This window comes from Ochotona princeps, chromosome 10 (assembly GCF_030435755.1).
Source record: "Ochotona princeps isolate mOchPri1 chromosome 10, mOchPri1.hap1, whole genome shotgun sequence".
NCBI classification, from domain to species: Eukaryota; Metazoa; Chordata; class Mammalia; order Lagomorpha; family Ochotonidae; genus Ochotona; species Ochotona princeps.
The window spans coordinates 63,863,363-63,889,117 of record NC_080841.1 but is presented as its reverse complement, the minus strand read 5'-3'; the positions used below and the strand labels follow the sequence as shown (position 1 = coordinate 63,889,117).

The 25,755-nt window shown below is 44.3% G+C and overlaps 2 protein-coding genes across 4 annotated transcripts in view; one reads left to right on the top strand and one right to left on the bottom strand.

The window, feature by feature from the left end:
* The window catches only part of PFKP (phosphofructokinase, platelet), a 58,429-nt gene extending 44,497 nt beyond the window's left edge, over positions 1–13,932 (top strand). The window contains exons 15-23 of one of the 3 annotated variants that reach the window (XM_058669538.1): positions 718–805; positions 1,568–1,720; positions 6,439–6,591; positions 9,605–9,769; positions 10,557–10,618; positions 11,503–11,614; positions 12,478–12,577; positions 13,053–13,155; positions 13,472–13,932. In XM_058669538.1, coding sequence (XP_058525521.1) covers positions 718–805; positions 1,568–1,720; positions 6,439–6,591; positions 9,605–9,769; positions 10,557–10,618; positions 11,503–11,614; positions 12,478–12,577; positions 13,053–13,155; positions 13,472–13,622 — 1,087 coding nt within the window. In that variant the 3' untranslated portion in view covers positions 13,623–13,932. The remainder of the gene's footprint in view (positions 1–717; positions 806–1,567; positions 1,721–6,438; positions 6,592–9,604; positions 9,770–10,556; positions 10,619–11,502; positions 11,615–12,477; positions 12,578–13,052; positions 13,156–13,471) is intronic. The other 2 variants (XM_058669537.1, XM_058669536.1) reach the window with 2 other exon arrangements.
* A 1,412-nt stretch (positions 13,933–15,344) lies between these two features.
* Positions 15,345–25,755, bottom strand: part of PITRM1 (pitrilysin metallopeptidase 1) — a 31,560-nt gene continuing 21,149 nt past the window's right edge. Inside the window, exons 17-27 of the mRNA XM_058669535.1 lie at positions 23,955–24,075; positions 23,753–23,829; positions 23,316–23,481; positions 22,923–23,023; positions 21,078–21,198; positions 20,525–20,596; positions 19,987–20,099; positions 17,498–17,623; positions 16,522–16,667; positions 15,874–15,976; positions 15,345–15,777 (exon numbers count right to left, since the gene is read on the bottom strand). Of these exons, the coding sequence (XP_058525518.1) occupies positions 15,684–15,777; positions 15,874–15,976; positions 16,522–16,667; positions 17,498–17,623; positions 19,987–20,099; positions 20,525–20,596; positions 21,078–21,198; positions 22,923–23,023; positions 23,316–23,481; positions 23,753–23,829; positions 23,955–24,075 (1,240 nt within the window). The 3' untranslated portion in view covers positions 15,345–15,683. The remainder of the gene's footprint in view (positions 15,778–15,873; positions 15,977–16,521; positions 16,668–17,497; positions 17,624–19,986; positions 20,100–20,524; positions 20,597–21,077; positions 21,199–22,922; positions 23,024–23,315; positions 23,482–23,752; positions 23,830–23,954; positions 24,076–25,755) is intronic.

Below are 25,755 nucleotides of genomic sequence, written 5' to 3'. Positions count from 1 at the left end.
TGAGAGGGCTCGAAGAACGATAGATCCCCTAGCAGGTGGAAACTTGCATGCTCTGAATGGCCATCCCCGAATATTTTTGCTCTCCAAATTCTTATACGTCTACCAAAATTACATATACTTGTTTTCTCCGATTAAGCATGAAGGCAGTTGGAGTGGTTTTTCGATAGGATCTTATGTCACAGCCGAATAGCATTTGCCTCGTGGTGCACTTATCAGAGGCATCATTTGAAACATTATAATACAGGAGATGGACCGCAAGTATGAATGGATGTACTTTTAAATAATAATCCATATGCAGGTTATTTGGAACCTGGACATTTAGATGGTTATTGTCAGTAATTGTAAGCTATTCCAGTAGACTTTTTTGTTTTTCAGCTAAAGCAGTTGAATTCTTTTTAGATGTAGTTCTTAAAGCTAAAATGCCCTTTCCCATTCATTTTTTGAAATACCATCTTCTGTGGTGTTAAGGCCTGCCTATTCCTGCCTTGCTCCCCTGGTATATTGTTCCGTCAGCTGCTGTCCTGCCAACCAGGATGGCTACAAGAACGTACCTAGCTGTGTGTGCTGCTGGTTCATGTCCATGTTTGACCATGGGTAGGAGCTGGGAGAATGGTCCTGGGGCAGAATTTTCTAAGATGCTCCCTAGTATAGATTGTATTGTGAGAAGTGGGAAGCTGGTCTATATTTGATGCTATCTTTTGGTTTATCTCTCTTTAGTATTCTTCCTGGAAAGTACTTGGACAAGATTGCTACCCAAATACGTACCCATAATATCAACGCCGTATTGATTATTGGTGGATTTGAGGTAGGCTGCTTTTTCTCTGAAACTGCTCATTAGTTGTGTAGGGGTGAGTGTTAACACGTAGTACTGCTTGCTGCCTTCACAAACTGGGGTTAAAGATTCCCAGGTGCGGTTGCCAGCCAGTAATTGTAATGCCAAAGAATTCTAAGGCCTGGAGTGAACATGCACCCAGTTCCAATAAGGTGACTTAGGCAGGACGTAAAAAGGTGCATCCTTAACTGGGCTGCAGCCATTCAATAGGTCTTTGGTGAGCCTTGTTGTATTGCAAGGCCGTGGAAACAGGTCTGTCTCTTGAAATTTGAATATGGAAATACAGAAACTATTTGAGTTTGAAGTCTGCTGGCCATTTAGAAGTCTGCTGGCCATCTGCGGTTGGATATTTGAAAATTATATACTGAACTGTAACCCTTAATTTTATTTTTCCATGAAGTGGAGATCACTTCCATGATCATTTGCAATGTAATTTAAAGAAAAATAGGAAAAATTTAACCAGGTATATTTGCAAGGGACTTAGTCTTGCTTGTAAGTGTAAGTGTCCTGTTTTCTCCTTTCCCCTTAGAATGTTGCTGCCTCTTGTCTATGGTCTTAATGCATCTCTGTGTTGGTTTTTTCAGTGGTTTCTTGGTGTCCCCCTGTGTACCCTGTGTGCTGGCCTCGAAGTGGCTCTCCCCCAGGCTCCCTCGTGCGCTTCCACTCCTGGCACTGTCCCTCTGCCCCATCCCTGCCCATTCCTTGCCCCCAACGTTGCACACACTTGTCCGACAGGCTTACCTGGGACTCCTAGAGCTGTCGGCTGCCCGGGAGAAATATGAGGAGTTCTGTATCCCCATGGTCATGGTTCCTGCCACTGTCTCCAACAATGTACCAGGTTCTGATTTCAGCATCGGGGCAGACACAGCTCTGAACACGATCACCGACGTAAGTGCCCGGGTGCTCAGCAAAGCAGGCTCGGCTGGTGCTAACCCTCGGGGCCCTGGCCCCTTTATCTACCAGTGCAAATAGAAATGGCCTTTTCCTGGCCACCATGCCAATGTTCTGAATGAGATCATGTTTTTCCAAAAAAAAGCATAAAAGTCCTTTAGGCTCTGAGGAGTCCTTGGTCTAGCTCCCAAGGTTTTTCGAACCACCTCTTTTCCTCGGGAGCACAGCTTGAGATGACTGGTCATCCCTACCAGGACTCATTGACAGCGACCTGCGCTCAGGTGGCACTGATCATGCTGTTGGGTGTTTTGAACTATGATTACAGTTAATTTATATTTTATTTTATTATTTACTTTAATTTTATTTTTTGGTTGATTGTTGTTGAGCCAAATGCACTTCAAGACTGTGATGAATCCTGGATTCAGAGGTCTCAGCCATGATGTGTGAGGCTAAAAACTGAACAAACCACTCTTAATTTCCTTCCTTGACTTGAATGGACTCTGCATTTCTTAAACTTTGGCTTGTGACCATTAATGTTATAGTTCCCCTTGTAAGGAGGGGCCTGTAAAACTGCATCTAAAGCATTAATGCAATTTGAATTCTTTTTGCCAAAAGGCAATCACAAAACTAGAAATACATTCTTAAGACCGTGTTTGTGGATCCTGCTTGGTGTAAGAAACGTGAGAGTTCGAAGGTCCAAATCCACCCAACAGTACCTTTCGTTTGTGAGATGAATTTGCTGTCAATTCAATGTTTGTTTCCCAGCAATTCTCAAGTTTATTTTTTTCTGTTGAGACCTGGTTCTCATGCATATATTTCTAAGCTTTTTTTTTTTCTTTTTTTCTGAAACTCTTGGCATCTAGCTTGTTTCTAGCACTGGTAGATAAAAAAGCTTTTACAGTTCAAACGGTAAGTAATGCTTAGCACTTGCTTCTTATTCGTCTGAACTTCCTAAGCTTTCTGCGATTTCCTCTGGAAAAGAAATACCAGCCCAGTTTTTGCTGTGCTCAGTGGTGCTGGGGCAGCAGGTGTCAGCTGGCGCTGCTATCACTAACCTCTTTAGACACGACTTCAGCTTTCCCGGTCACTGCTGCCGCTGCTTCTCGCTGCTATTGGACTGCTCTGGGCTCTCGGTTGATGGCTATTGTGGGTGGAGAGATGAGCGTGGGTTGCAAAATGCATCTTCCCACTTTTCTCACTGCTCTTTGTTCTTGATACACCTAGATTTGGAGTCTACATAAGCCAGGCTTTCAAGTAGATGCAGTTGGAGTTTCTGTTTGTCTTATTTTCCAAGTAGAACAACCCTGGGGGAGGTGGGTGTGAGTTTTAGTAACTGTCGCTTTCAGTCAGTGGGAGCTTCAGCAGGCAGTGGCCAGGGCTGGCTTTGACCTCTTGTGGATGTGTGATATGAACTTCTGGGCATGAAGAAAACATTGCTCGGCTCTAAACTTCCAGGGGCATCTGCCATCAAGAACTTGAAGATTGATTGATTTATTTGAAGGCATAGCTACGTACAGAGAGTAAGAGGGAGAGAAACAGGGAGATATCTTCTATCTGCTGGTTCAGTCCCCAAATGGCTACAGTGGCTGGAGCTGGGCCAGTCTGAATACAGGAACCAGGAGCTTCTTCTTGGTCTCCCATGAATGCAGGAGCCCAGGAACTTGAGCTATCCAAGGTTCGTATCTCAGGCATATTGACAGGGCACTGGATCAGAAGTACAGCAGCTGGAGACCTTAGCTGGGACTTGTATGGAATGCTAGCACTACAGATAAAGGCTTCACTTGCTATGCCACAATGCCAGGTCCAAAAACTTTTTTCTTGGCAAATGGTAAATTGTAATGCATAATTTTAAAAATTGAAAACCAAAATAGAAATGGGTAAAAACATCTTAAGTTATTTATTCAGCTTTCCGTAGAAAGATTTTGTGATTGATTTATACGATTTGTAACTTCGGTGTGTTACTTACTCATTTGAGTTTCTCAAAGCTCGCTGGCCCCGTGGTTCTCTTTGCAAAAGAACAGGGACGAGTGGGCAGTTCACGGTTTCTGATGGCTTCAGGCACAGTCGTGTGTGGTAAGTGGGTGAGTGTGGTCCACACTGTTCAGTTCTGGGGGCCCTGAGGAGTGACACCGCCACCATATGAGTGATGGAAGCCAGGCTGGACAGGATGATACCCGGGGCTGCTGAGGCCACTCAGGAGCCAGGTGAGGGACATGATGAACACAGCTAATAGTCAGTCCTTGTGTGTGCTTTAAAGGTCAAGGGGCCAAGATCCAGACATAACATCAGTTTATCCTGAATTCTGGGTATTGCAGCCAAAGTGAAGCTGAACCCTTCTAAGCGGTTTTGGATTTGGATCTGAAATAGGGTAGAATGGCCATAAAAATAAGGAAAGGGACCCTGGTGGATGGAGGTGACCCCACTCAACACCAAGTCACCTTGGGTCCCTTCCTGCTGCTGGTTCTTGGGTTGAGAACCTGCAGTAAATTAGTCGCTGTTCACCTAGATGTCGTATTTTAAAAACTCGTCTTTGCATGTGCAGTCATGGTCCTCACCGGGTCTCTACCAGCGTTGATGCGTAGCTTACAGACACATCCCTGAAGATGGATCTCAGTATCTACCATCCAGGGCTTCTGGGGTGAGGAGATACTGATGAAATACCCCAGAGTAGCTGTTTTAGGACGTGCTCATGACATGGCTGAGGGGCATTTTGACGTACATCGCTGGCACATTTCTTTGTTCAGGAAAACCAGCCAAAGCCAGCAGAGTGCAGTGGTGCCTTTTCAAGCTGTGAAGGCGGCATGACCATGAGACTCGCTAGCAGCCTTGAGTTAGGATGACAAAACAATAGAAAACCCTACTGAGGTTGCTTCAAACCCCCAACCAATCTGTTCTTGGTGAGGACAGCTCAAAATGTCTCAGGTGGTGGAATGGATTTTGAAAATCTTCAGAGCTGCCTTGAAAGGGAGGGCGAGTCGCTGCTGCCCTCTGCTGGACCTCACAAGGCAGCAAGGTTTTCCTTTGTCTTCAGAGTTTTATAATTTCCTATGCAGGGACCTTCTCCCACTCTCTGCTTTAGTTTTCTTGGCTATTGTTGAAGGAAACGCCAGGGGGAGGGATGGGGAACGGAAGGGATGCACCTGCAGCAGTTGAACCGTCCGCAGTTTTTAAGATGGGGTTCAGGCACTAATGCCCCTTCCCGACTGCCCTCCACCTGCCCTCCTGGTGCACGTCAAAAAGTGGCTCACGCAGAGCGCTCATTTAGGAGGTGGCTCACTTGCTCCCATTTGACTCAGTCAAGAGCCTCTGCACAACAGAACGGTAGCACTGTGGAGCCCACCAGGCTGTAGAGGTGGGGTCACACAAGCACACACCTTCAGGCATGTCTTTGGTGGTTCTCCTATAGCCTGGCATTTTGGGCCAAGTGCTGCAGTAACATTTAGGCATGCCGTCTCCGAGGCAGAGCCCAAATGATACCACATGCTGAGTTCAGGTGCAGGTGGTGGGCACCAGGGCGCACACACTCACACTCCAGTCACCCGGTGCTGGCTGTCTAACCTTCCTCCTGTCTACCGTTTGAACTAACCCTTCAGCAGGTCCATGACCCACTGTCCAGAATCCTCAGGTCTCAAGGGGATCCAGAGCTCAGGATGGTTTAGATGACAGGAAGGCACTGCAGAGCACGGGCTGTGTATTGTGTAGCCCTCCAACGGAGATAAGAGTCTCCCCACTGTGTGCCAGTGTTAATATCCTTTTATGTCTGGGGCAAAATGTACTGATGTATGCATTCAGCGGGACAAGTAGAAGACTAAATATCGGATTTTGCTGCCCCATGTTGCACACCCCCACTTTGCTGTGTGCTCAGAGCAGCTTGGATTTGGGAGTGATGGGTGAGTGGACCTGTGTCCTGCTACTAACTTGGTTAATATCCTGCGGTAGATGACTCCAACTTGTATCTCCTGCTGGAGAACAGCTGGCCTTTTTGTCCTCAGAGCCAAATGCTTTTGCCTTGGGATTCCGAAGCGATCGATTGATCCGTCGATCCGCTGGATTCTTGCTGAGCTACCCCGCTTTGTGTGTGAGACTTGCCAAGGGCCGTAAAAACAGAAGCTTCCTCCAGAAGGGAAGTGGGTCCTGAGAGCTGGATGCCACAGAGCCAGGGCACCCCCGCTGAGCAGGCCCTAGGCTGGTAATGTCGCTGCATGACGCCATCTCGGGCTGCATGATGCCTGCCTGCAGGTACCCCACTCTGCCTCTGGGTGGTGCTGGTCATTTGATGTCTGTACAGCCCTGCACTTTCTGCGGTTCCCCCCCCCCCCCACACTACCTGTGGTAGGAGATTTGGCCGCTTACTGCAACTTCCCAAGCCGATTGGCTCTTCCCACCTACCCCCAAGTGCCAAGAAATGAACAGCTGTTCCATCCAGTGACTAACACCGATGCCTCCTCCACCTCCCCCCTTGCCTGCTGCCTGCTTTGCTGATTGCTTTGCACTCCCCTCGCCTCCTGTGGGTGGTGGCCAAGAACCGTACCATGTGACCTTGCCGAGGCACACCCTTTGCTTGCTGGTTGCACATCCTGGAATCCCATGATACAGCTTCCCACCGGCGACCCCCGGGTCCCTTCCTGCCATATTCCCAGTGCCACTGCCTGCACCTAGTGACTGGCAAGTGCTGTGCCCACACCCTGCTAACTGCCACGGCCCTGCTGCTTCAGGCTTACCACGGCATGATTATAATGGGCGAGGCACGAAGCCAGCACGAGGAGTTTTGCATCCCAATGTGCCTCCTGCCGGCTACTATTAGCAACAATGTCCCAGGCACTGACATAAGTATTGGTTCTGACACTGGCCTGAATACGGTTGTTGAGGTAAGAGAACTCTTTCTACTCATGACTTTGTTTTTCTGGTGTGTTTTAACTGTTTGTTTCTCTTGCCCTAAGAAGCTTGTCCACCTGGTTAAACTGTCACCCCACGGTCATTTTACTAATTTATTTATTTTTTGATCCCCAACTCTAAAGTAAAATGAGAACCTCATTTAGTCTTTCAGAATGAAGAAGCCAGTTTTTTTTTTTTTTTAATCACATTTTTGCGTAATGGGATAGTTTTTCCTTAGTTTCTCTGGTCTTGGCAAGAGCCCATTTTTATCCATTGAAAATAGGATGTTGAATACAGTCCTTGGGAGTCTATCTCTGTGCCGCTTATCTGAGGTGAGCTGCAGAGCTCGTTTCTGGAGAGTCTAATTTCTCCTGCCCAAAGTTGAATAGCTAGAGGTGTGGCGTGAGACGAAAGTCACAGGAGCGATGCGTGGAGGGAGCGCGGAAGCCGGTGAGTACGGAAGCTGCAGGGAAGGAACCACTGGCTCTGCCCAGTGAGAGCCACGTCCGCCCAGTGGGTGGCTTTATCCATTGCACATGCTTTCAGGAGGGCTTCGTCCGCAGGTCTTGGAGCAGGAGGTCATAACGCCATTGCTTTGCCTGAGACCTGCCATATACTCAAGAGCCCCATTTACTGTGGTCCTTTGCGTTGGATGTGAGAACACCCTAGTAGCTCCGGAGGCCTCCGCTGCAGGAAGTGATCATCACCTTATGGCAGAAAGCATGGTGGCCAAATACGTCACATCCTTCAGACTGTGCCTGCCAGAAGTGCAGCCACTGCTTTTACTTAAGACACTTATGTCCAAGTTGGCACCAGGAGTTATGGGGGGGAAAAATCACAAAGCTGTTGGAGATATACTTGGCATAGAACCTTGGAAAAAGCAGTTGCATTCCAAGTTGTTTTTTTCTTTTGAGTTCAAGTCTGGGCAGAAAAAGGTTCACTTAGGCCCAGCATCCTACACTTTTGAACCTAAGCATTTGATATTAATGTGCATGGTTGGGTGTCTTCCCTGTGCACGTGTTCTTGTGCTGCTGCCCAACAGGGTGATGGCCTTGTTGCTGAGTTACTGGCACCCTTGGGAGCCCACCCACACCTGCCCCCCTTGGAGTTCTATATACCTGATGGAGACAGACCAGGACAATGGCTCCTGGTTGCTCAGTGCTGCTGGGGCTTCACACTCCTTTAGGCAGTGTTAGTGCCTTTGAATCTCTAACCCTGCTCACCTGCATGAAATAATCTCAGCTTACTGATGATGCTGGTCATTGCCCATCTGGGCACATCTAACTTGAGGGGACCACAGTCAGGGAACAATCTTCCTTGTCACTGGAAGATTCCTTTTATTCATGCCTGATTTTTTTTTTTTTAAGATTTATTTATTTTTATTGGAAAGATATTTACAGAGAGAAGGAGAGATGGAGAGAAAGATGTTCCGTCTGCTGGCTCACTCCCCAAGTGGCCGCAATGGTTGGAGCTAAGGCTGATCTAAAGCCAGAAACCAGGAGCTTCTTCCAGGTCTCCTATGTGGGTGCAGGGTCCCAGTGCTCTGGATGGGAAGTGGAGCCGTCGGGATATGAACTGGTGACTTGGTGCATTCAAGGCAAGGATTTAGTGTCGCGGCCAGCTGAGCCGGCAACGTGGGCACGGCGAAGGTCCGGGGGTCAGGTGAAGGTCTGGGGGTCAGGCGGAGGTCCGGAGGTCAAGCACCGACACATGGAGACCAGTGATGGTGGGAAAAGTCTCTCAAGCCTCTTTATTACCCCTATATATACTCTTTCCCCCCCAGCCCATTAGGGCGCCACTAAGGTGCCAATGAGTCTGATTAGACCAAGTGCTGTAGCCGCAGCCCCAACTCCTGAGTGCTCTGCTTAACGAGTGTTAATCAACTGATTAGCCCACCAGAATTTAGCCACTGAGGCATCATTCCAGGCCCTCATGCCTGATTTTTATTTATCTTTCTTAAAGCATCATTGCAGCAAGAAAGTATGGCCCGGAATGTTTTATATAATGACTCATCCTGGCGGTTTCTCTTGGAGAATGGCCCTTAGGCAGTACCAGGCACTGTTGCACAGTGAAGACGGTGGCTGTTCCTGGTCAGTGCAACTTACAGCTTCTTTCCCTTTTATGCTGGGTAGGGGTCCCAGGCCTGTGCTGTGCTTTTCTTATCCGCCCAAAACATGCCACATCCATGTGCCACCAGCATGTGAGAGGGTTAACACTGGTGCCCTGGCCATTCCTTTGTCAGTACTACTTTAAGTAATTGCATTTGACGTGGCTGGCATGGCTTACTATTTTTAGACAAAATTTAAGTCTAGCCTTCAGATATGATCTAGGTAACAGAGGGAGCCGTGTATTAAAGCCTTAAGACAAGTGTTTCAACCCAGCTATTTTGGTTTCTCCAGTCTGTGGCATCCAAAAATCAGGGCTTTTGCTCAGTTGTCAGTTGCACTTGGGTGTAATTTGCTGTATCTCTCAGCAGCAGCTGCCTTTCTGGGTCCTTCTTTGGAGAAGCAGGTACCAAGATGGGCCGTAGGAGAGGGCTTGCTCACTGACAGTGTGCAGGGTTGCACTAGGGCGAGTCTAGTGAGTTAATGACACCTTAAGGTTAACACCTAGGAGAGTTTAATTAGGAAAGTGACTGACATTTGGCTCGGAGTCCTGTCTTTTCCCCAGGCTTTCTCTTAAGGTAGACCGTGAGGTGAGGCTTTTAGGACCTGGCTAAATATGGACAGCCATGAAAACTCCCGGCATTCTGGCACCCTGGCCTGGTCATAGCCATGCCCTGTTTGGATCCATGTCTACCTCTCACGTTGGTGCTGTTCAGAGGCAGTGTCCTTGGTAGCCTTCACGTAGGTTCTTTTCTGCTCAGTGCTCATGCTATATGCTTTGCTTGATGGAAGATTTTGCTGCAGCTTGTAGCGGGGCTGTGGGACTCTCAGCTAGCAAACACCCCAGCACTGGGCAGAGCAGGCTAGGGTTGGACTGATTGGTGTCCGTTTCTGTGACCAGACGTGTGACCGCATCAAGCAGTCGGCCAGCGGGACCAAGCGCCGCGTGTTCATTATTGAGACCATGGGGGGCTACTGCGGATACCTGGCCAACATGGGAGGACTGGCGGCCGGAGCAGATGCTGCCTACATTTTTGAAGAGCCGTTTGACATCCGGGATTTACAGGTGTGTAGATGATGTCTGCTTCCTGCATGCTATTTGCTCCGTGTGGTTGGTGGATTTTTTTGAGGACAGATATGGTGTTTGTGAAATGTGCCAATTTTTCTACACTTGCAGTTATCCATCTTTCTGGATCCAGGTCCATTTACTCTGGCATGAGTAACTATTTCAGTGGATGGCACTAAACAGACATGGTGGGGCATGCCTTGTTTATTCCTGTGTGTGAAAACACAAGCTTCTATTTTACACACCTGTCTTAATGATTGTTTACTAAGCAATTTATACTTTCCTTTCATCTGAGAGAAATGGAATTTCCTTGTTTACTAGAACCTGGCCTCTTGGGAGGCTTCTCCTGGGGAGAAATATTTCCAGCATTTCTAGACTGTTGATGGCAAGTCTTTGAGTCAGCTGTTAGGAAACTTCCTTCGTTAATAGCTAAATGTACAAACAAATATACAAAGTGAAACGATTTCAAGGAAACATTCATTTTGGAAAGCGTTTCTTAGTAAGGTTGTAAGTGGAATTGACTACGTAAATATTCCCAGTCACGTAACTGCATTTGCTCCTCCCATCATTACGCTGTGTGATCTTGTTTTTTTTTTTTTTAATTACCTTTGCATGTATCCCTCCGTGACAGGTTCCTTTTAGTCTTTCACAAAAATAAGCTATAAAATAATTGCTTTCTTTGTCTTCTTTGTTACTTAATTTAGTCCACCACTTATACTATACCTGGCATAGAGTAGCTGCCTAATAAGCGTATTGTCTGAAAAAAAAAACAACAATTCTTTTCTAGTCCAATGTGGAGCACCTGACAGAGAAAATGAAGACCACCATTCAGAGGGGGCTTGTGCTGAGGTAATATTTATTTTTGAATTTGTAATACAAGGTATGGTTGTGCAGACAGCTTATTTTTAAAGAAAACAGAATGGATAGAGAGGCAGAGGCAGGGCAGTGGGAGGGGAGGCGGGGAGAGACCTTTCACGTGCTAGCTCATTGGCCAGGAAGCGGCAGCTGCCAGGCCTGGCCAGCCACCTTCTCTTGTGTCCCAGATACCTTGGAAGGATGCTGGACTAGATGCAGCAGAGCTAGGCAAGCAGCTGGCACTATAGTATGGGATGTGGGGTGAACCAGCTGCGCCACAAAAGGCACCCCAGCAAAATATCTACTCTTGTATTTTAGACCTAAGTTGTTTGACAGCACCTATTTTGTAAACCTAATAAGAAGTTGCCATTATGAATACCGAAGAAAACACAGAAGCAACTGGCTTCTAAAAACTGGCTTTAACATAATTAAAGGGTTTTGAAAGCATTTTTACTTAGTAGTCTTATTTCTTTAAAGTTACCTCTTAATCATTACTATTTTAAAAAAAAAGATTTATTTATCTTGAAAGGCAGAGGGGGTTGGGCAGCATTTGCTGGGAGAAAGAAAGAAAATCTTACATCTGCTGGTTTATTCTCTAAATTGTCAAAGCAGGTGAGGCTGCCCCGGGCCAAAACTCCCTTCAGCCTCCCATATGGGTGCAGGAGCTCAAACACCAAAGTGGAAGGAACCTCCTTGCTCACGGGATGCTGACTCCTATTAAATTTAGACATTAGAGAATGAATTGAGTCATTGAGGGGATGGAGGACATGAAGCAGCCAGTCTGACTGGTGGTCATGGACCAGGTGACAGGCCCAGAGGGCAGAGCAAAGCCTTGCATCCTATTGGTTGGTAACTTGGTTATTTTCCATTTATTACAGAAATGAGAGTTGCAGTGAAAATTACACCACAGACTTCATTTATCAGCTCTATTCGGAAGAGGGCAAAGGAGTATTTGACTGCAGGAAGAATGTGCTGGGCCACATGCAGCAGGTGGGGCTGGACTCCTGCATAACCCACGTGGCCCTCTGTGCTCTCGCCAAGCAGAAGACACAGCCGTCACTCCTGTGACTTCACCCATTTTGAGGAAGAATTTGTTTTATTCTAAGTAAACACAAGATGTTTAAAACCATCTGAAAACAAGTCAAAAACATTGGCAGATAAAAGCAGATGTTATGAATCTCTGAAAACTAGCAACTTTTGACATTTCATTGAAAATTTGTACTCAAACTCAATATTCATTAAATATTGCGGATTTAAAAGATCACAGACGATAAAGAAACTATACAAACCCAGAATGAGTTGGACAGAATTGTAGGAAACATGCCCAGATCCGGATGTCTTCATGTGTCCCGGGTTCCTCAGTAGGGCCAGGCAGGGAAATGGGTGGTCCCAGCGCTCCTGAGTGGCATGCGCATGTTCTTTCCTTTACTTCCTTATTCTTGGGAAGTTTAAAATAAGGGCCCACTAATTCATTTTAATAGGCCCACAAGTCCCCTCAAATCATACAGAGCTGGTGTGTATGTGTTTTTGTGAATGTAGGTCCTAAAAATTGATGACTTATTAATAAAACACCTCAGCATGAGAAATCCTAAAAGAGATTCCAAAACAAGGGACAGTACGTGGCGTGGACAGTTGATTAATAATTCCTGTTTAATTAGAAGCACACACGCAGTGATGCTACTTTCCTAACGTTTGCGTGCCTGCTACAGAGAGTCACAGTCCATTTGTTTTGTTCTCTTCTGGCTAAATACCAGGGGTAGAAACAGGCAACACAAAACTGTGTTTGCTTCTCTTAGAAACAGATCAGTTTTTGTCACGCAAATTTTACATCCTTTAACTTTTACCATCAACAGGGTGGAGCACCTTCTCCATTTGACAGAAACTTTGGAACCAAAATTTCTGCCAGAGCTATGCAGTGGATTTCCACGAAGCTGAAGGAGGCCCCAGGCAAAGGTGTGAGAGGTCAGAGGGGAAGGATGGTTGCAATGTACGGTCTTATCTGCAACTTTAGGCAATTTTCCCATTGTGGTGTACAGTGAAACTTTTCCACCAAAGCAGAGCATGCGTCCTTGCCACGACTCTCATTTTCTGTGCTGGCCAACAGCACCTCTTGCGATATGGGAAATAAGGAAGGCCTGGGCACACACTTGTGTCTGAGAGCAGAGGTGGGCTGGGAAGCTGGGTATGATGCTGGTCATGCTGGGCAGAGGTCCCTGCCACCCATTAGAATTCCACAGCCCACTTGTCAAACCAGGGTTCCTCCCTGGGTGGTTCTGAATTTCTGTCTCCCCTGATTTTGGTCCTTAAAGCTGGCAAACTTTTCTTCTCCCCTCACTGTTCCTCCTTTAATAGGCCATTTCACCATCTGCATAGGTCCACCCAATGTGAGTGATTAGCTTTCTTTTTTATTTTTATTTAACTTCTCCAGGTAAAAAATTTGTTTCCGACGATTCCATTTGTGTGCTCGGAATAAGCAAAAGAAACGTTGTTTTTCAACCTGTGACAGAGCTGAAGAAGGAAACAGATTTTGAGTAAGTCAGTGCAACACTGTTTATCTAAATTCTAATGCCATGAAGACGCTTTACTGTACTTACTGTATAACTCACTTAAGAGTGTTAAGGGATAGTCTTTTCTGAAGCCAAGATAACACTATCCTTCACTTTCAGAAATCGGGCAGAACTTTTAATAGTAGTGGTTTTATTTGACATACGAAATCACTGAGTTTATTTTACTAACACTATGGACCTTTTCTAGCTGGCCTTTCCTCTGCTGGTCAGGGCATTAGAGAACATTGCGAAATTGTCTTCTCACAGCAACTTAGTACTTCCTTGTTGTCTTCTTTAATAGGCACAGAATTCCCAAAGAACAGTGGTGGCTGAAACTCCGGCCAGTCATGAAAATCTTGGCCAAGTATAGGACAAGTTACGATGTGTCTGACTCTGGCCAGCTGGAGCCTGTGCAACAACAAAATGGTCAAGAAGAGCATGCAGCCATCTGAACTCCACCTACCAACCGCACTGGGCCAACACAGGTGTCTAGGCAGACCTGAAATTTACTGAGGACCGTCCTTTTTTGTAACCTTTAAGTTATTTATCTGCGCTTCGTGCAAGCATTGTTAATCAAGTGTTGACAGTAATACCTGATCAGAGAGCACCAGTCACAATCGGATCCTACAAAACCAAGGGCCGTGCTCTGTGCTCATTCCAGTGAGTTGGCTTTCGACTGTATGCTGTACTTTCATGCTTTCAAATGTGTTTCTAGTGGAATTAAATGTTTGCCCCAAACTCCCAACAATACTTGATTTATTGGTTTTCTGTTGCTGTTTAAGTTGGAGCTTAAAACCTCAAGATTTGTGGGTAGCTACTTCTATAACAAAGGGAAACACAATTTCTCTGAAACAGCAACTGTTAACCACGAAATAGAGAATTCCACTTCAGCCGAGGCTGAGTATGGAGAAGAGTATGAGCTGGGAGTGGGGCCTCATTGGTGAGGACCACGGAGTTGGATGAGTTTACTTAACCCTTGCTTTCTCCTTTCAAAATGGGACAAGGTACGTAAAAGTCAAAGATTTTAAAGACAAACATGTGCCTTAAGAATATGTGAATCTTATACATTAAAACCAGTAAGGGGTTTTCAAAAAGAGTCTGAAACTCAGCTCTCTGCAGATGCAGACACTACAGTTCGAAGGAGAGCCTAGCAGAGGACTTGCCTGACAGTTCTGTTGACAAGGTCTAAGGAAAGCGCTTCTACCCCTTCAGTGTGTGATCTTGCCTCCAAAAGGTTATATCCAGATACCGGTACACAAGTAAAGGGGAGAGAGGATAATTTAGAGCGAAGACAGATTAGACAAAAGGCTCTGGGAAATTGGGCGTAAATCGTAAAGGCAACACTGGTATCATTTTTCTATCTCAGTGAAGAAAACCGGAAAAGCTCAAATTTATGCCTATCAGCTACAAGATAGTTCTCCAGACAAACTTGTGAGTTCAAACATGTTGAACTCACATGTATGGAGGGAGGCTTTTCCACAGGATCACAGTGTTAAGTAAGGCAGGCAGAGACTGGAATACCCTTGTTCACTTTTTAATTTTTTTCCTGCATTTATTTTCATTAGTTTGAAAGGTAGAATGCCAGATTGCCCATCCACTGGCTCACTCCCGGAATGCTCACACCAGTTGGCTGGGCCAGGCCAAAGCCAGGTACCTGGAAATCCAACCAGGTACCCACTTGGGTGACTTGAGCCATTACCTGCTGACTTACTCCCATGGTGCACATCAGTAGGAAGCTGGATAGGAAACGGAGCTGAGATTTGTAGCCTGACACTCTGATACGGATATGGGTGTCCAGCACAGTGCTACAAATAGTCCCTTGTTTATCTTTCAGTAAAGACCCTAAAATGTACTAGTTAAGCAAAATGCCACTTTAAATAAAAACTAAGGGGTGGACATTGCTGCACTTGGGACATTTGTATCTCCTGGAACATGGGACAGAGCTCCAGCTTCCTGCTCATGTGTCCCTTTGGGAGGCAGCAGTGGATAACTCAGGAACGCGGCTCCCAACCACCCATGCAGAAGATGCACACGGGGCTCCTGGCTTTTGCCTGGCCCAGTTCTGGCTATTGCCCATACTAGAGGCACACAGACTACTTCTCTATTCATTAAGTCTTTCGGATATGTAAAAATAAATCCTTTAAAAAAAAATCCCTATAAAAAAAGCACACAGGTAATATGAGTTTCCTTTTATTCTTACATTTCTGAAACAATTCTAGGATGAGTAACAAAGTAAGCATATGTATTGTCAGAACATTCAAAAAATTTAATTTGCATATTTGGCATTTGGTACATGATTGTTTCGACCAATTTCTTTACGGTCATATCCTACTTTAAGATAGGAGAATTTCTGTTGGCTCTGTCAGTCAATACCTTTGACACAATTTTAAGAAGTATATAAATAAGGGTGTTGGAAACTACAGTAACATTTCTGACCTTTGAAATTCAATTGAACCCTGAACTTAAATGTATACGGGCTCAACTGATTTCCTGAGTACAGCTTTTATGTCCAGTTATCTTACTATCCATGATGGATCCTTAGCAATCTTTGGATTCTCTGGTCCCAGGATGGCCATTCCATGTGTGCTTCTCCCAACTCCAAGGTACCTGGAAAGAAGGTGCATGTAGGCCCACATTAGCTCTATGCGTTTTTGAATTCCATACTCCCTCAGGGAGCACATTAAGCCAACCATGTTTACTCACTTATTGCTCACGGCAGTCAGTTTGTCGTGGCTGACAGCAAACAGCTGTTCTCTGTGTTCCTGCTTCACCTCATCGGAGAGCCCATACAAAAAGTGGTCCATTCCTAAAAGGGAAACCACAAGAGCAGATGGAGAATTGGGACGGCACGTCCCTCAGTGGGGTCGTGGTGGGATTCTGAAATCACCTCATAGCCATTTTATACACCAAAGGGTAGAGCATGCACAGTTCTGCAGGGCTTTGCTGACTAATGCAGACTCTCACTGTGGGAGTGTGAAGGTCAGGAAGAGTATGAAAAACTGACGCTATTATCTACAAAAATGACTGCCTAGTGCTCTGTTCATTCCTATGGCTTTGTCAAAAGTTGTTGTTCAAAATGATATTACTGTGAGTCACTTGGCTCATCAAGGACTTAGATTATCCAAGATCTGAAGTGCTAACTCTTCTGAAAAGGCAAATATCAAAATGGTCACTGGGTGTCAAGAAGTGTGTTTTTGACTGTCAGTGTTTAGGTTGTCAAAAATGACAACACAAAAGAAAAGCATAGGGAGAAGGAACATCTAAAAACAATATTATTGATTGTGGTTCCACAGACAAAGCAGCATTTGGTACTGCCATTTATGAAGGTTCTCTATTGTTCACTCAAAATACCTTTCTCTGAAGGAGCAACAGGGGCGTCGACGGTGGAAAAAACTGAGAGTTTGGCTTCATCAATGTCCTGCTGTGTGAATTTCCCAGCTTTAGCCCAGTCGACAGCCTTCCCAAAGGACTGGAGCGTTTCTACTGAATTGGGATCCCTAGGGAGTGGCAAGAGTTCAGTATTGAAGCATGTTACTGATGGAACGAGGAATGTCAGTCACGATGGCTTCACAGTTCTTCAACATTCTATTTGCTAATTGCTCAACTACAACGTTCCACAGTCCAATTTATGACTAAATTCATTACTTTTTGTAGCAACTGGAATCTGACCACATACACCCATGGACACACTCCCCTCAGAGGCATGGTCTCTCTCCCCTCCGCTTCACTTGCATTCCACTGCCCAGTATTCTGCATGGGAAGCCATGGAGGATGGCCAGATCCTTAAGACCCCGCATCCACATGGGAAACCTGGATGGAGCTCCTGGCTGTGGCTTGGCCCTATACAAGCAATTGCAGCCATTTGGGGAGTGAAGCAGCAGAAGGAAGACCTCTTTATACTTCTGCTTTCAAATAAAATATTTAAAAGAATGCATATCTTTAGGCAGTACAGCCACAGAAAGTTAAACACTATTCTCAACTCTCAATGAAAGGATAATAGTTTTGTGTGTACAAAAACCCAATGAACCACAGCTAGATTGGGTCTCTACAAGTGAAATAAAATCGGAAAGCTCTTAGATTGCACTCCACTAAACCATGATGGCTGTCACATTATGAGTGACATAAGGCAAAATACTTTCTGGCATAGTGATGTCTCTAATGTTTGCAACACAGAAAATATTGCAGTTAGGTGTTCAAAATGCAGGAGGGAGAAAAAAAGGAAAGCTTTTCCTGCTGCTTTTTAAAAAATCCTTCCTATTAAGATAATGATACTGATAGTGAAATGATGCATTATCTATCCATTCACACAAACTGACTAAGCACTTACCTGTAAGAATAAAGAGTGAAGATTCCATTATGGCTGAGTCTGGCACCTCCACCATAAGCACCCCCCTTTTCTCGAATTTCAGTGTGCAGGAATTTCGCAGTCATCAAACGTGCAAGGATCTTAAGGCTGAAATTAATGATTATAAGATGCAGGTTAGAAGCAATAGAGCTGGGAAGGATACTGTGGCACAGTGAACTAAGCCACTGCTTACAATGTCCACCTCCCATATCGGTATTGTTTCCAATCCAGCTCCCTGCTAAGGCACCTGGGATGGAAGCAGATGATGATCCAAATGCTTGGGCCCCTGTAGCCCATGTGAGAGCCCCAGATGGTGCTCCTGGCCCAGCAGATGGGAGATCTATCCCGCCTTTCAAATAATTTGGGGCAAAGTAATATGGCTGGTAGAAAAAGTATTGCACAAATATCTATATGTTATATGGATATAAATGTATATATATATCCATATTTATATCCACAGAATTCCATAGAAGTGCTGTCGTGTAATTATATAGAAAATTGGCAAAGCTAGATTTCAAAGATAGTTGAACAAAGAAACTGTATGTTCAACATGCAGTCTTTTATCATTATTCCCTCAACAATACAATGTAATTATTGTTACGGCATTTAACATTTTGTTATAGATTATATAAGCAATCTGAAGATGATTTAAAGCATACAGGAAGATTTGTAGGTTCTATACAAAAAAGAAGCCATTCTCACAGGGCCTTGCATGTAACAGATTTTAAGCATCTCAGTTGGGTTACGTGAGTTTGCAAGCAGTGATAGGAACAGAGAATTTCCCTCAACACTTCTAAAGCACCTTCCCAAGGCGGAGGTGGGGGACCCACAGCCCACCTGCCAACAGGGGCTGCACTTTTTACCCAGGTTTTTTTTCCCCCATTTGGACTTCACTATCATTTTTATATGACAGAAAAATGACAGGTTTCCTGTGGGAAAATTGTAAAGTACGAGAGGACTTCAAATAATTCATGGAAAATATGTAGGATGGAAAAAAAAAACACCAGGATCATGGTTTTCAAGTTTTTTTTGCACTAAAATAAACTTATCTTTAATCCCATTTCCCATAACCTTTTCAAAACATAAAATGATTAAAAAGCTGTTCTACCCAGAGGTAGACACTTTTTAGCATTTTAGTGATTTAAATCCTCATCCTATTCAATAGGTGGTTCATGTGTAGCTTACAGAATTATGCTTATTTTCTACAAATAGAAAAAAATAGCTGAGCCACATTACTATGGAATTTTCTACATAGAGACACCCCCTTTCTTAGGCCTCCCAGCAGCTTCCCAGTTCTGTCTACTTAGTTCCAATGTATGCATAACCAGTTTCTCCTCACTGCCTCCCAGGGCACTCTAACCTTCCTCTCACTGTGGCCAGAGTATAATGTGTGGGCATCCTGGTCCCTCTATTCTGACCTGGCAAACCAAACTGAAGCCTCCCACCTGTCTCTTCACTGTGCCACACTCACATTTCCAGGGGCCCATGCATTTCCCCTTGGTTTACTCCCCACGTGGGGAGAGGCACGTCATGACTTGAGGACCCTGCAGATTTGCAAATACTGGTGTCCTAAATGAAGGACTGGTAATTAAGAGATCCTCAAAGGCCTGCATCTGAAGGACTCATCTACAGGACAGCCCCAAGTCGGAGGAAGGATTGCCTGCAGGCTGGTGTTCAGGCCACAGACTTCCACTGGGGCTCCTCCTCAGGATCTTGTCTGACTTGCTTCTGAGCTTCAGCCCTGAGTGTGGAACAGGGAAGGCTGTCAGCTCCTCACAGGAGCTTTGGAACAAAGTTCCTGCTTCCAGGCCACCTGTGTGATGTGCTTGTTTCCAATGCTGCCATCTCCAGCGCTCTGCAAGATCACGTGGCCTAATTCTGGGTTGCCTTGTCCCTCTGAGCAGGTTCTGTAGTTCACACTCCAAGCCCATTCACAGTTCTCAAAATGTTCCTGCTGGTCCCACATCTCACCTGCTATCTCTGAGTTATGTATGATTTTTCTCTGTGTAGTGTTATGGCTTTTTTTGTGCCTTGCTGTTCTGTGGGGTTCTGCGGGCAGGGGAAGGTTCAGCCTGTTACTTTTATCAGAAAACATCCATCCTTAATTTATAAAATTTTTGCCTATAGAGGAGGTGGGTAAATTGGCCATTTTCAAAGGAGCTGTTATTTAGGCCCACTGATATTTAGAAATCTGTACCCTGTAATAGGATTGCTTGAGGGACACATAGTTATTTGCAGAGATAACTATGAAGTTTGGTACTTAGTCCATAAAGGCTCTTACTTAAGTACTATTCAGGAATGTATACTGTGTGGTTTCTACGTGCGACTCCTTATTGACTTGAAGAGTCAGACCGTGTAAAGGAACAGAACTCAGCAAAGTTGTTGCAAAAATTTACGGGGTGTGGACAACTGCTATCCTGTTTTCATTAATACACACACTGAAAAAGCTCATCTACCACCCCAGCCCCTACCTGGCATGATCTGGATCTGTATAGGGGACGGTTCTAACACATTCACCAACGTAATTCACTGGGAAAGGCAGCAGGAAATGTGTCTTCATCTGGCAAGGTTTGAAAGTGGGGTCCTGCAGGGACAAGAGGTACATGGGTCAGACCAGGCTGAACAGGCACAGACACTAACTGAATACTTTTCATGTGACTGTCACTAGCTGGGCATTCATGTTTGAGAGCAAGGCATACAATTAAGTCCTTCCAAACAATTGCTCATATTAACATGAACAGTCACATCTTGACATGATGCTTTCAGAATCAGTGATTATCCACTTGAAATATTTCATCCTTTATCTTTTGTAAACAAACAGTAGTGGATTCCCCAGGAACATCAGTTGCCGTACTCTGGGATGAACTAAGCCAAACACCATCATTGGCACAGACAAGGAAGCAGAAAGGGCTCAACCACCCTGCTAAACCAGAAGTGAACTGACAGGACTCAAGTACTGTAGACTCGATTACAGGTTTGCAAACAAGCCAGGTGGATGTGCCAACTTACTGTGATCAGCTTTCTTATGATCTGGGAGCCATTAACGTGGGTATTCCCACCCAAGCCACTATGTGCTGGTTTCTGAAAATAAAAATGTTTAGAGGACTGAAAAGAATCCATATCTCAGAGACTAAAACCAATTGTGTAAACTGCTCTGGTTGAAGAGACTTAATTGATTTAACTATTCTAGAGAAAAATCCATAAAGTCACTGTCACAATGAAAATGATTGTATCATCTTGCATCATTAGAAACAACAAAAAGGACCACTGTTTAGGGGGACTTTTATACTCCTGTATCCCAAACCTAAGTCAGTCTTTCCTTTTAGGAGACTATCATCTCAAGGCATAAGTAACAATAAGAAAGCCCAAGATTTAAGGCTGAATTCTAACTGGTAACACGGGACATATTGCCTAACCGTGCACATCAGTTTCTTTATTTGTACAATGGGGGATATGCAAAAATGAGAATTAAAATGAGTTAAATCGAGTAAAAGTCAAGAGCTACACCTGGCGCCTGGCCAGGGCTCCACCACTCCCAGGAACGATATTAGTGTATGAGTACCTCGATCACATGCGGGCGCACAGGTTTTCGCTCCTTCTTACTTCGACCTATGTTTCCAAGGAACTTTTCTACTTCTTTTTCTGCCTGAGACATCTGCTGAGGAGTAGTATTCACTGAACACCTATTTAAAAAGTTACACATCTATGAGACCACGATTATGACATTTAAATCCTATTTCACTACTTTATATTTTCCCCAAATTACCACAGAATAAAAAATTATGTAATTGTGGTTTTATATATTTATATTCAGAAATATTACAAACAATACCCAACTTTTGAAATGACGTGGTCATGTTACTGCTATACAGTGCATTCAAGTTATCAGAGCCTTTCACATACATCCCCATGTTACAGCACATAAACAGCCTTCAAGATACAGACAGCATTTCTGACTCTGGATTTAAGTTCTTCTGAAAGGCAAAGAGCATAAAAAGAGTCCTATGATTTTCCAATAGTGCTTTCATGCTTACGTTATTGGAACTTTCTAAACTACTTTCAAAAAAGAAGTAAACATTTTGAGGATGTGAACTGGCTGCTATAATAGAAAATTACTTTTGTCATCTTATTGATAGAAAAAATTCCATACTCAGAAAAGCATTTTGAAGCAACACTCCCAAATTCTTTTGAGTCACAAATAATATTATCATATGAATTTAACTGAGCCCTACAATGTACTGAGCATATATATTTTTTCTTTGGTCCTAAATTCTAAATTTATTTTAGCTAAATTCAGAGCAGGAAACATTAATACTATATTCCAGGCACTATACCAAAAGCTTTGTACACACTACTTCGTCACCATAAACATGCAAAGTAGAGTTTGCTGGAGAAGCAAACAAACCTGAGTGGCTAAGCTGCCTAGGATTACTCAAGGTAGCAGTGGACACAGAGCCTGGTGGCCAGTGCCTGCCGTCCCTTCCTGCCCCACCCCAGACTGTCCTGCAGAACCACCGGTGATTCTCAAAAACTGAGAAGTGGTACCAGAATTCTTCTGACAACAATTTTTAAAAAAACATATTTGGCAAGCAGACAAAGACAGCTCTCATCTGCTAATTCACTCTCTAAATTCCCACAATAGTCAAGGCCGTGGCAGGCCAAAGCCAGGATCCAGAACCCAAACAGGTCTCTGACAGGGGTGCAAGGGACTGCTTGAACCATCACGACTGCCTCCAGGACCTATATTAGCAGGTGGCTGACATGGGGAGCAGAGCCAGGACTCGAATGGAAGTGCTCCAACCCGGGATGTAGGTATCTTTACTGCTAGTCAAAAGGCTGTCCCCAGAATTTTTAATGTAGAATGGCCAGTAACTTAGGCAACATTTTGTTAAGTGTTAGCAAATTCCAAATGAGAATCATTGATAATACGGTGAAAATAAAGCATTATTTACATTTAATGATGCGCACAAATTTGTGAGTACAACACCAACCAGATGTTTTCCCCATAAAATCTTTATTTATAAGAAACTGTACTCCTGCTCTGCTCCTGAAGCAAGCTAACCTTAACTAAGTCTGCCTGATCTCTTATTTTTTGCTTTTAGACTTAATAAAACTTAAACTATGTGCCCTAAATATACTTTGCAATACTAGGATTAGGTTAGCTTATGATTTCGTAAGTTTTATTAAGCTTAAAATGTATATTTCCCTAAAAGAAAAATGATTCCTTAATCTATTAAAATATTTAAAGTCTATATTAAATTCTTTAACTTATACTTGTAACAAATATTGCTTTTGTCTTAAAGACAGATTTATATGTAATTTAACTTTGACTAAAAAAAATCTAAAAACATTTAATGAAAAGCAATAAATCATAAGATCTTTGCTTACAATGAAATCATGAACCCACCTCATATTATCACAATTTAACAGATGTTTTTTGATACGTGGGAGCTTTCTCAGGACTGGCTTCATATCTGTCATTTCCGCAATTCTCTTCATCAGCCTCACCTGAACCATGGGAATCAAAAAACAGACAGGTAGAGACCACAGACTTTGGCAGTGGGGAAACTCGCACCTGTATCAGAACCCATCCTGGGGAGTGGTGGTATTGGAAGTAAGGTGTTCAAGAAGGAAAGTGAGTTAAAGAAATAAAAAAGTATATTGCCTAGGAAATTTAGGAACTCTGGTCTGTTAGAGAGGTGCTCTTCTGAGGCATACAGAATTCATTACCAGTGAACGTGAGCAAATGTGGAAACTCTCTGTAAGACAGAGTAACAGACACCCCATCGCCACTCCGCACCTGATCCATGCCTCCGAAGGTCTCCTGTAAGTCCCCCGCAGGCGTCAGCATCTTGCTGGCTCGGATGGATGCATAGAGATGCCCGGAGTCTGGAATGCCATTGGAGAGTTCCTGAGCAGTCATTTTAACTAAGACTTTGAAGTGTTCTTCTTCTTCAAAACACGGGCTATGGGGCGGGGTGGGGAGGGAATCGTCATAAACTCCTAGAAACCCATCCAGGCCCCACTCCCTTCAATTTCATGAAAGACCAGTGGTTTTATGAACATTTCAAGTGCAAATATAACTCCATCGGAATTATAAATTCATTGGAAATACAAGTAAACTCAGCCTAAGCTGGGAAATCAGCCAAGTATCACTAACATCTCCTACTTTGGAACATTTCAGGCTTAGCTTCTCTGAGGTAGTCCAAGAATGAACATCTTTTGCAAATAACTAACTTGTTAAATATTTCACTCCACAGATGCATCATGTCTGGTAGGTTTCGCTCCAGGCAGAGAGATGAAAAAAGCACACCCTAAGTCAGGAAAGAAAAAAACCAAAAAAATCAAAAGAAGATATTGTTTATGGTGCAATGGAAAACAAACAAAAAGTTATTGCTCAAATTTTGACCACAGCTGTGCACTAAAACCAAAAGGCGACCTGCTCATAGGTGTCCAGGTGGGCCTCGTCAGCGAGCACGTGAGGGGTGACAGTCATGCCCCCCGTTTTCAGTTCCATTTGCTGAGCTTGTTCTCTGTAGTCAAGGATGCCGCAGCCCAGCCTGACACAGCAAAGAAGCAGCTGATGAATTACCAAGGCCATTTTCACTTTCTCATCTTAAAGATTACATATCCGGAATCACAACTTGCTTAGATAATTCAATCAATGCAACTTTATAAATCCTCTGATACTTCAAAGATGATAAAGGTAAATGCATGTTGACTGTATGCCTCCACATACTGTTCACCTAGCCTGTCCTAATGCAGAAACCAGTTTCTCTCATTTGTTGAATTCAGAGTAGCACCCAGGATACTAGGCCCTTAAGCAGTGAGTGTCTAGAGCTAAGAATAGAATTAGAAAATGCTTTTCCAGTCATAGACTTGTGAATGTTTTGAGTGTTCCTTACTCGAACAGCTCTCCTCCAAAAACTTCTGATCTATACTTGGTATTTGTGAATATCTACTAGTTTTCCAGTGGAAAGTCTGAGAAGTCAGCCTTTTTGAGTTTATGTATAGCAGGTATCCTCTCAGCACTGATGTTTTTGGAATAAACATTCTTACTAGCACCACTTTTTTTTAAGGGTTACTCATTTTTATTGGAAGGGCAGATTTACAGAGAGAAAAGGACAGAAACATCTTCTATCAGCTAATTCACTCCCCAGTTGGACATGGGTGAGCCAATCCAAAGCCAGGAGCTTCCTCCACATCTCCCATGCAGGTGTAGTCTCAAGGCTTTGGGCCATCTGTTGTTTTCCGAGGCAATAAGCATGAACCTGGATGGGAAGTGGCATAGCTGGAACACGAACCAGCACTCATATGGGATGTCAGTGCTTGTAGGTAGAGGATTAGCCAATTGAACCATTACACCAGCCCCTCTTACTGGCACTTGTAAATCAACAATTTATGCCAGGGGACAAGTGTGAGGTATTTTCTTTTTTTCAAGACTTATTCATTCATTTATTTGAAAAGCAGAACAGCAGAGACAGAGAGTTGCCAGCTGCTGGCTCACTGCACCACTGGCTGCAACTACTCAACATGTGCCAGGACGAAACTAGGATCCCAGAATTTCATCTTGGTCTCCCACATGGGTGGCAAGGGCCCAAGTACTTAGGCAATTTTCTGGCACATTGGCAGGAAGCTGGATTGGAAGCAGAACAGCTGGAACTAGAACCAGCACTCCGATACAGGATGCGGCATTCTAAGCTTTGATTTTTACCCACTGCATCACAACGTCAGCACCCTGTAAGATGTTTTCTAAAACTGTTATTAAGGGACAGGTAGTAGGACCTATATTAGACATTTTCCGTCTGGTTCCTGCCCAGCCGGGGTACAGAAGTCCCGCAGGCATACAGCTTTCTGCCACAGCCTCTTCTCCACAAAATGAGCAGTACAACAGCAGATCAGATGGGGCAGCAGGAACCCACCATTTGCTGCAATGATTTCTTTTCCGTCTGTTTTCCTCCAACAGGAAATGACGTCTCAGCTCTGTCGAATGCTAGGCCTGCCACCCTTAGCTACTGACTCAGAACAGAGGACAGGGACAGAAGATTACCTGTGCTGTCATGCACCTGCTTCCAAGTCCATTTTCAGGCCCCAACTGATACATCAGAGCAACTGCAAAGTTAGCTCAGTGGGGAAGCAAACTAAGGAAGGACACACAGCGTGCTCACAAGACAACCCCATGCCTGCACTCTACAGCTGAGCTGCTCTCACCCCCTGATCACACAATGATTCCTCTTCAA